This window comes from Stegostoma tigrinum, chromosome 11, assembly GCF_030684315.1.
Source record: "Stegostoma tigrinum isolate sSteTig4 chromosome 11, sSteTig4.hap1, whole genome shotgun sequence".
NCBI lineage: Eukaryota > Metazoa > Chordata > Chondrichthyes > Orectolobiformes > Stegostomatidae > Stegostoma > Stegostoma tigrinum.
In genome coordinates, this window is record NC_081364.1 from 20,631,181 (window position 1) to 20,642,294 (window position 11,114).

Here is an 11,114-nt window from a genome sequence, read left to right on the forward strand (position 1 = left end):
TCTCCCCTTCCCCCACCGCATCCCAAAACCAGCCCAGTTCGTCCCCTCCCCCGCCCATTGCATCACACACCAGCCCAGCTCTTCCCCCCCCCCCCCCCACTCCCCCCACTGCATCCCAAAACCAGCCCAGCCTCTCTCTGTCTCCCTAACCTGTTCTTCCTCTCAGCCATCCCTTCCTCCCACCCCAAGCCACACCTCCATTTCCCACCTACTAACCTCATCCCACCGCCTTGACCTGTCTGTCTTACCTGGACTGACGTATCCCCTCCCTATCTCCCCACCTATACTCTCCTCTCCACCTATCATCTTTTTTCTCTCCATCTTGGGTCCGCCTCCCCCGTCTCCCTATTTATTCCAGAACCCTCACCCCATCCCCCTCTCTGATGAAGGGTGTAGGCCCGAAATGTCAGCTTTTGTGCTCTTGAGATGCTGCTTGGCCTGCTGTGTTCATCCAGCTTCACACTTTCTATTGCTAATAAGTCTGTTTGCTTCTAAATGTATGTAGATCTTGTCCCTGTAAATGAAGACAGTTCTGATATGCAAGGAGTAAATATGTCATCGCGTGTTTGGAGGGCTGAAAGACCTGTTCCTGTGTTATGTTGGTTTTTTGATAATTAAGGATGAGCAATCAATCTAGCCTTGTCAATGATAATGATTTGGATTGAATATAGGGGGGATAGTTTTCAGTTGACACCAACATTGGTGGGTGTACTGGACAGTGAAGAAGGTTATCTTGGAGTAAAATGGGATCTTGATCAGATGGGCTGAAGGGTCAAGGAGTGGCAGATGGAGTTTAATTTGGATAAGTGTGAGGTGTTGAATTTTTAGAAGACAAATCAGGACAGGATTTGTATATTTAATGGTAGGGTCCTGGGAAGTGTTCACAGACAGAGACCCTGGGGTGCAGATTTATAGTTCCTTGAAGCTGGAGTTGCAGGTAGACAGGGTATTGAAGAAGGTGTTTGGTATGCTTGCTTTATTGGTCAGTGAATTGAAGGTAGGAGTTGGGATGTCATGTTGCTGCTGTCCTGGACATTGGTTAGGTCACTTTATGAATACTGTTAAAATTCTGGTTATCTTGCTATCTACATAGGAAAGATGTTAAATAAGAAAGGGTTCAGAAGAGACTTCGAAGAATGTTGACAGGTTTGAAGGATTTGAACTAAAGGGAGAGGCTAAGTAGGCTGGGGCTATATTCCCTTGAGCGTCGGAGGCTGAGGGATGACTCCATAAAATTTATAAAATTGTGAGGGGTATGGATAGGGTTAATAGTCAAGGTCTTTTTCCCACGGAATGGAGCCCAAAAACCAGAGGGCATAGATGTCAAGCGAGTTCAGAAAGACAATAGACAATAGGTGCTGGAGTAGGCCATTCGGCCGCCATTCATTATGATCATGGCTGATATCCACAATCAGTATCCTGTTCCTGCCTTATCCCTATAACCTTTGATTCCACTATCTTTAAGAGCTCTATCTATCTCTTTCTTGAAAGTATCCAGAGAGTTGGCCTCCACTGCCTTCTGGGGCAGAGCATTCCATATATCCACCACTCTCTGGGTGAAGAAGTTTTTCCTCAACTCTGTTCTAAATGGCCTACCCCTTATTTTTAAACTGTGTCCTCTGGTTCTGGACTCACCCATCAGTGGAAACATGCTTCTTGCCTTCACAGTGTCCAATCCCTTAATAATCTTATACATCTCAATCAGATCCCCTCTCATCCTTCTAAAAGGTTTAAAAGGGACCTAAGGGACAACTTTTTCATGCTGTGGGTGGTGTGTGTGTGGAATGAGTTGCCAGAGGAAGTGGTGGAGGCTGGTACAATGACAACATCTTAAAAGGTATCTGGACAGATAAGTGAGGAGGAAGAGTTGAGGGATATCGGCCAAATGCTGGCAAGTGGGAGTAGATTAATTTGGGATATCTGGTTGCCAAGGATGAGTTGGACTAAAGGGTCTGTTTCCGTGCTGTATGGCTCTTATTACACTATGATGTTCATATCCCCAGAACAATTTTTAAACAAAAAAATTGAATTCACTAGTAGCTAGATCAATATTAACTGGTGTATAAATTTTGCTGTTACATTGATACTATATTCTTGATCAGGTGTTCCTAAAATGATGGTTGTGAATCTCTGGGCTCCTGTAGTGTGTAATTGGATTTGTTATGCTCTGTGGCAGCAATGACAGACTAGCAGCAGAGCCTTGGATATAAAAGCCTGAGAATTGGTTGTCAGATCCCTTTTTAAATATCTGCCATATTTTTGGCCCTTGATCTGACTAAATCAACTAAGCATGGAGTCCCACTCACTGACAGTCCTCAAAATGGTTGATGTTTGTTTGTTTTTCTGTAGTATAGATATACAATGAAGGATGTCAATTTTCCACTGGCCCTTAGAAACTTTCAGTTAATTTGTAAGGATGCATGTTTGAATGTAAAATGCATATAACATTCGATGCAAGACCCATAAAAACCTAACTTCAGCTTGAAAATCCATGTCAGATATTTTTATTGAAGATGTATTATGGATAACAATGTATTGTTCAGTAATTCAGAAATTATTCCTTGTTTCCAGGTATTCATGTTGTGGAAAATTCTGGCTTGCCTAGAGGTTGTGTTCTTTCTCGGATCCTTCAAGTACAGATGCTTGATATGATGGACATTGATGGAATCTATCCTTTATACCTGAGAGTTCAACAGCATATAGAAGAATTTCCAAAAGACAGGTTAACTGTTATGTGATGTAATTCTAGAATTACATGAAAATAGCGATGGGACAATATGTACCAGGAACGTAACCAGTGTATCAGTTCTGGAACAATTTACAGCTTTGGGTGGATCAGTTAGCTCTTTAATGTAGATTGAGGCTAACAGCAACGGCTCAATTATCACATTGGCAGATGACCCATGGTCATCTCTATCTCTCTCGGTTTAGAAAGCAGCCTATGGTCCTCTGGTGACTATGGTGACTTTGACTTTACTTTTTCAGTATTGCATGTTGGATGAGTTAACTGGAGGTTTGTTATCTTACAGTCCCAGAAAATCTTGACCTGAAGAGGAAATCCTATTTGTGCTGAATGGGAGTTGACAGTTGATTCCTTTAGTTTATTTGTTTTCTCACTGTTGCTCCGAGAAGCTGCCACACATCCCATTGGTAAAATGTGCTCTATTTCCCACTGCTTCGTGGAGTCTTTGGCCACTCTTGTCCCTCTTCTACCCATGATAATTTGAGCTCATCCAAAATTCTGTTACCTGGCGTCCTAATTTGCACAAAGTTTTGTTCCACTGTTGCCCTGTCAAGCTGGCAGTGACGTTAATAGCTCTTTAAAGCTCAGGTGCATTATTTCAGCTTCTTTCTTGATTCACCTATTTTCTCTCAAAATCTATTCCCTGTAACCGTGTGGGGGGGTGATGCTTCCATTTTTTCCTTTTTTTGTGTGAGGTTTATTGATTACATATTTATGCCCTCGAGTCCTACATTTGTTGAATTAAATAGCTAGTTTATTCTTTTTAATGTGTTGTCTCTCTCCTCTGGCACAAATAAGTTTTCAATTCTGTCTTTTTTTAAAACTGAATCATCTGAAGCCTTGTAAATGCCTATTTAAACAGTCTTAGAACAGTGTAACCTAATTTAAAAATATGTGAGTATCTAATTGTTTCAGAGATAGTGGGGACTGCAGATGTTGGAGAATCTGAGATAATAAGGTGTAGAACTGGATAAAGACAGCAGGCCCAGCAGCATCAGAGGAGCAAGAAGGCTGACATTTCGGGCCTAGACCCTCCTTCAGACATCTGAAGAAGGGTCTAGGCCCCGAAATGTCAGCCTTCCTGCTCCTCTCATGCTGCTGGTCTGCTGTGTTTATCCAGCGCTACATCTTGTTATCTGAGTATCTAATTGGTTTTGTCATCTTATCTCACTTTGACCAAGTATCTTTACACCTGTACATGTCCAGTTTTTCTGCATCTTTGTGCGGTATCCTATGTTTATTTTCCTCTAAGTCCATCTGACATGTTTTAACCCGTCTATGTAATCAACCACATTTTTCTAAACTATTTGCTTTCCCTTAATTTCTGCTTGATATAACTTGTGTTGTCAGAAAATCCTAATTTTATTGTAAAAACAACCTTCTCCATATTGTTGGCAAATATGTCAAGTGATGTAGCTCCCATCAAAATCTTTGGAAAATTACCAGTTAATTTAGCCAAAAGGCATCTTGTGCTAGTCACAGTCCTCTTCTGTTTGTAAAGACATTGTGACAGGTTAACTCCTGAAATTGTTGTAGTAGGAATCGGAATCCTTTGCTATTTTAATATGTCCTTTTAATAATAGTTTAATAGCCTTGATATCTGTGTAATGTTGATTAAACCTCAGAATAAATGATAGTTAGTTTTTGCTATGTTGTGAACTTTAATTCACTGCATGTATTATACTGACCACTTGAGGGTGTTGTAGGACACTAAATCTTAATTTGAAGAATTTGTAACACTTAGTAGTTTAAGTCATAGGCTCTTAAACAGAGCCTTATTTCTGTAAGTTACAATTAACATTTTAAAGTTTTGAGAATAATGCATTTAAGAGTACTTTACATAGTCATACTGTATTTAGAAATTTTCAATTTGGAACTAAAATATGAACAGGAGCCAGTGAAGCTAATACAAAATGTGTGAAGCTGGATGAACACAGCAGGCCAAGCAGCATCTCGGGAGCACAAGAGCTGACGTTTCGGGCCTAGACCCTTCATCAGAGAGGTGGCTGGGGTGAGGGATCTGGAATATGTAGGGAGAGAGGGGGAGGTGGACTGAAAATGGAGAGAAAAGAAGATAGGTGGAGGAGGTGTAGGGAGGGGATAGGTCAGTCCAGGGAAGATGGACGGGTCAAGGAGGCGGGAAGAGGTTAGCAGGTAGGAAATGGAGGTGCGGCTTGAGGTGGGAGGAAGGGATGGGTGAGAGGAAGAACAGGTTAGAGAGGCAGAGACAGGCTGGGCTGGTTTTGGGATGCAGTGGGGGGAGGGAACAAACTGGGCTGGTTTTGGGATGCGGTGGGGGAAGGGGAGATTTTGAAGCTGGTGAAGTCCACATTTGATACCCTTGGGCTGCAGGGTTCCCAAGCGGAATATGAGTTGCTGTTCCTGCAACCTTTGGGTGGCATCCTTGTGGCACTGCAGGCCCATGACGGACATGTCGTCGAAAGAATGGGAGGGGGGGGAGTTAAAATGGTTCACAACTGGGAGATGCAGTTGTTTATTGCGAACCGAGCGGAGGTGTTCTGCAAAGCGGTCCCCAAGCCTCCGCTTGGTTTCCCCAATGTAGAGGAAGCCACACTGGGTACAATGGATACAGTATACCACACTGGCAGATGTGCAGGTGAACCTCGATGACTGTCCACATTAAGCAGAGGTTCACCAGCACATCCGCCAATGTGGTATACTCATTGTACCTGGCGTGGCCTCCTCTACTTTGGGGAAACCAAGCGGAGGCTTGGGGACCGCTTTGCAGAACACCTCTGCTCGGTTCGCAATAAGCAACCGCACCTCCCAGTCACGAACCATTTCAACTCCCACTCCCATTCTTTAGATGACATGTCCATCATGGGCCTCCTGCAGTGCCACAAGGATGCCACCCAAAGGTTGCAGGAACAGCAACTCATATTCCGCTTGGGAACCCTGCAGCCCAAGGGTATCAAATGTGGACTTCACCAGCTTCAAAATCTCCCCTTCCCCCACCGCATCCCAAAACCAGCCCAGTTTGTCCCCTCCCCCCACTGCATCCCAAAACCAGCCCAGCCTGTCTCTGCCTCTCTAACCTGTTCTTCCTCTCACCCATCCCTTCCTCCCACCTCAAGCCGCACCTCCATTTCCTATCTACTAAACTCAAGCCACCTTCTTGACCTGTCTGTCTTCCCTGGACTGACCTATCCCCTCCCTATCACCTCACCTATACTCTCCTCTCCACCTATCTTCTTTTCTCTCCATCTTCGGTCCGCCTCCCCCTCTCTCCCTATTTATTCCAGAACCCTCTCCCCATCCCCCTCTCTGATGAAGGGTGTAGGCCTGAAACGTCAGCTTTTGTGCTCCTGAGATGCTGCTTGGCCTGCTGTGTTCATCCAGCTTCACACTTTATTGTCTTGGAACTGCAGATGCTGTAGAATGCCATTATCTCTAATACAAAATGTGCTGTGTTAGTGGTTGTAACTTTGTGTGCATGATTGCTTTTGAAAACTTGTCTATACTGCATTTGAAAATTAGTAAAACAGTGATCCTGCTACTTCAAAATAAATTACTCTAAACCTATATTATTAACGAGGGATTTGGAACGGTTTGGGTATAAAGGCAACACTGTGTGGAGCTGGAGGAAGATAGCAGGTCAAGCAGCATTAGAGGAGTAAGAAAGTTGACATTTCAGGTTGAGACACTTCTTCAGAAATGGGGAGGGGGGGAAGGGAGCTCAGAAATAAATAGAAGAGGGGTGGGGCTGGAGAAGGTCCGTGGGATGGTCAGAAGTGAATGCAGGTAGCGGGTGGTCGGGATTCTTCAGTGAGAAGGGTGGGGTGGACCGTTTGGAGCGAAGATAGATAGACTGGAGGAGCAGCATCTCCTATTCCACCTCGGGAGCCTGCAGCTCGATGGCCTGAGCATAGAATTCACTAGTTTTAAAATCTCCCCAGCTCGAGCCTCATCCCATTTCCAGCACCCCGTCTTATCCCCACCTCCTTGACCTGACACAATCTGTCCATCATCTTCCCCACCTCTCCGCCCCACCACTCCCTACCTGCATCCACCAATCACCATCCCACCTACCTTCCCTCCAGACCCACCTCTCCTCTCCTCTCTCTATATTTGTTTCCCGGTTTGCTTACCACCACCGCCCCACCTCCCTTCCCCAGTTCTGGTGGTGTCCTGACCTGAAATGTCGACTTTCCTATTTCTCTGATACTGCCAGACCCGCTGTGTTCCTCCAGCTCCACACTGCGTTGCCTCTGATTCCAGTATCTGCATTTCTTGCTATCTCTCGGGTATGAAGGCATTTTTTCAAGCCTACCAATTAAGTGTCCCTTGTTTTGGTTGGTCAGAACTGTAACATGATTTGGATATCCTGCTGAGGAAAGACCAAGCAGTACTGAGTAAAAATTGAGATTCTCATTTTGGTCAGAGTTAATTGTATGGTATGGCTTTGCTTGGGGTACTGATCGTGAACAGATAAGTGGCTGTACAACCTCAAAGATGAAATCCTAAGGTTAGCATCACATCTTTCCAGTCATACGCACCAATGTGAGCAAGACATTGTGAGAAGCTCCATTTTCTGCAGTTATTTGTTTTTGAGACATTGAAAATGTGGCTATGATTTAATAAAAACTTTTTGTTTAGTCATAGTTTTTGATTTAAATAACTAACTGTTATTTGCATTCTTTCCTGTGCAGGACTAGGTTGCATTTAGATGGCCCTTATAATGAAAATTTTTATGGAAGTCTATCAGATTCTCATTCTCAAGATGATGAAACAGTGGCTTATGCAGCCCAGAAGGTAAAATTAGTTATTGCACTATTTTTTCATAAGCACGTAAATTGAATGCAAATTGCATCAAAGAAGCTGAATTTCTGTCATTGTTAAAGTATTGATGTTGACCTATCCACGTCACTCTAATTGTTTTGCTCAAAATATTGGTAAATGTCAGTGAAGATTGAAATGAAAAGGCATAAAAATCACAACTGGCACTTTTCGATAATTCTTAGTGATTGCCAACAAATCAGCTGTTAATCTTTAATAAAAGCTTAAGTGAGCAAGCACTCTGCAATCCATTTTGATAAGCATTTGAAAAGCTAAACTGTAGCTACCTAATATTTGAGTCTAGTATCATACCAATTTAAACATTGATAATAAAAATAAGTAGCTGAGTGGACCAGGCTGTGTCTACAGTAAAGAAATAACAAATTTCAAATCATCTGACCCAAGCATTTGTTGAGTTTTGTTTCAGATTTCCTTTGAAATTTTAAACTAGAGCTTTTGCGTAAGCCTACATTTTTTGTTTAACCCTTGGGCAGCATTCGGCGAGCTCCAGAGCAAGGAGGTTAATGATGAACAATCCATGCCTGCAGTGAGGCTGCCCTCTGGGGGGAGGCAGAAAACAATCAATCTGCAAGGTTGTCCTATGCGTTGTTCTACTGCTATGCTATTTAATTCAAATCAGTGTTACTTCCAGATGTGGGATTTAAACACAATTTTTAAAATGAAGTACGTCTGGGACTGTTGTCTTATACCTTTTACTGAGTAAATTAGTTGATATTGAATCTGTGACCAAGATTTTGTAGTTCTATAACAAAGTTCTTGTGTCTTGGGTTGACCAAAGCAAGATCACAGCATAAGTAGATATACCAGGAAGCCTGCAACTTGTAAGAAACAGCCTAGGTATGATGGACCCCTGAAACCACAGCATAGCATTCCTTGAATGCTGTTAGTAAAATCATTTAAAACAGCTGTTTTTGAACTTTGATTTATCAGTTTCCACATTGTTAGCCTATCGACTCATTTCTTAAAATCAATCAGTTCTCACTGCTAATGCTGTTAAAATTTCAATGCATCAAGAAAAGTTCTGTCATCGTTGTCATTCATTTAAATGCTAGCGTCCAGGTGACAGATTAACAAGCGATTTATTAAACAAAAATTAATTTCCAGAGGGATGAAGTTGAAAAGTAAAGAAGTCAAGGTCCGACTACACCAATATCACTGTATATGAATTCTGACAAAAAGATATGGAGAGATTGGAGAGGGTCAAAAATATTTCACATGTAATACCAGAAGTATGGTATCATTATTAGAACAGAGCAAACGGGCTGGAACACTTTATTTCTCTTAAGTGAATGATGTGGGGAGTCCTGGTTGAGGTGTAAAAATTGTGAAGGGATTTGATGAGTAGATACGAAGCATGCTTAAGAGAGCAAATCCAGGGGCCAGTAAAAATACCTATATAATGGTCACCAAGAAATCAAGAGACTTCAGAAGAAACTTCTTCACCCAATGAATAGTGTGAACGGAGAATTCCATTGCCACAGGGTGTATTTTAAGAAAATATATGATCAAATGGCAGATGGAGTTCAGTCAGGATAAATGCAAGGTATTGCATTTTTGTACAACAAACAGGGGTAGGGCTTATACAATTAATGGTAAGGCCTTGGGTAGTGTTGTAGAGCTGAGGGACTTAGGGGTTCAGGTACATAATTCTTTGAAGTTTTTATGACATGCTTGCCTTCGTTACTTAGCCTTTTGAGTACAGGAGTTGAGAAGTCATTGTTGAGGTGATATGGGACATTGAGGCCTCTTCTGGAATGCTGCGTTTGGTTCTGGTTGCCCAGTTAAAGGTAGGATATTACTAAGCTGGCGAGGGTTCAGAAGAGATTTACCAGGATGTTATATAAAGTTTGAGTTAAAAAGAAAGGCTAGGATCTTTTTCATCAGGGAGTAAGAGGTTGCAAGGTGACCTTTGAGGTTTATAAAGTAATGAGGGGTATAGATAGAGTTGGTGGTTGCCTTTCCCTAGGAAGGGGGATTTCAAGGCCAGGGGGCGCACTTTTAAGGCGAGAGATTTAAAAAAGACATGGCAAATTTTTTTACACAGAAGGTGGTTCACATGCAGAATGAATATCCTGAGGTGGTGGTAGATGTGGGTACAATTAGAATTTTTAAAAGACACTTGGATGAGTACATGAATAGGAAAGGTTTGGAGGGATATGGGCCAGAAGCAGGCAGGTCACACTAATTTATTTGGGATTATGTTCAACATGAACTAGTTGGACCAAAGGATCTGTTTCCGTGCTGTATGACTCTCACTGTATATACAGTACTTGAAGGAAAGCTAGATAAGTCTACAAGGGAATAGTGTCAGGGAGAAAGAACTGGGAATTAGCTCAATTGAATCACAGCTAATAATGAACTAGTTGACCACATGGCTTGTTTCTGCACTGAAGAATATCCTGTATAATATGTACCTATAATTAGGCTTTGAGAATATAGACTACATTGACTCCTGGCAACTGCATGCAAGCAAATTACATAAAATAGAGACAGCCAGAACTGAGAACAATTATTTCTGAAAAAAGTAACATGGTGTTTTCATGTTGTGCCTTTTTTTGGATTGGGTTCTGCAATTTTCCATGTACTTTGTGCTTAATTTTTATCTGAACAAAATGATAAATTATTTATCGGGCTTTTCTGCAGTCATCTCGCTGTATGATTTGGCATTCATATTCACAGATTTGTTTGACCTGAGGCATGCTTTTGCATAGTCATTTTCTTTTAATCCAAAGTTGTAAAGGTTGTTGCCTTTTAAAATGTGTATCTAGCAGCAATTGTGACTAGAATTTTTGTGATTTTTATTTAAAATTTATAGATTCATCAGTACAGGGTTGCTACAACAGCCAAGGATTGCTCCATCATGATTGCTCTTTTGCCTTGTCCTCTGGAAGAATGGTAAGGGGTCTGTCATTGGAAATACAGTAAAAACAGTATGATCTAAACAACTATAATTAATGGAATAAATCACAGTCCATGACAATCTACAGAGTAAAACATTAGCATTTTATCAAGCCATATGCTCAGAACATTAACCTTTCAGTGCCTTATCAGGCATTGTATATTGGTAGGATTACATAATTTCGAACCATTTATGTTATCATTTCATCTGCTTAAACCTCAGTATTTCTGTTTTTCCAGTTGCAAAATTGTCACCAGCATTGTGACAACAGAATATTGGTCAATTTAAATTTCAGTACGCTAGAATCATGTTTGGAATGGGAGGGTGAGATCTGTGCTGTGCTAGTCAGTACATGGAGTGTAATATAAGTATTATCCTTCTGTGACACATGATCATATAAGACTGTCTTATCTTGTATTTGTGTTAGCTTTCCATATATTTCTTGAGTTATTGAATTTATTTCTGATCATGTGGTAGTAAAGCTCACTAAACATAAAGGGGTGTTCAACACAAGGTGACCTTGCTATTTCCTTGAAGAACTGCTTTTCACAAAGTATGTTGTGTTAAGGTTTTCATGCTGAGGCATCTTTTACATAATTTTGTAATTTTCTTCCAGTCTGGTTTTGATTACCACTTCCCATGCAGACATTATCT

General features: G+C 41.6%; 1 protein-coding gene across 1 annotated transcript in view; it reads left to right on the forward strand.

The window, feature by feature from the left end:
• ippk (inositol 1,3,4,5,6-pentakisphosphate 2-kinase) overlaps positions 1 to 11,114 on the forward strand; it is an 89,895-nt gene that overhangs the window by 72,106 nt on the left and 6,675 nt on the right. Inside the window, exons 10-12 of the mRNA XM_048547706.2 lie at positions 2,572 to 2,722; positions 7,414 to 7,516; positions 10,377 to 10,456. Coding sequence (XP_048403663.1) covers positions 2,572 to 2,722; positions 7,414 to 7,516; positions 10,377 to 10,456 — 334 coding nt within the window. The remainder of the gene's footprint in view (positions 1 to 2,571; positions 2,723 to 7,413; positions 7,517 to 10,376; positions 10,457 to 11,114) is intronic.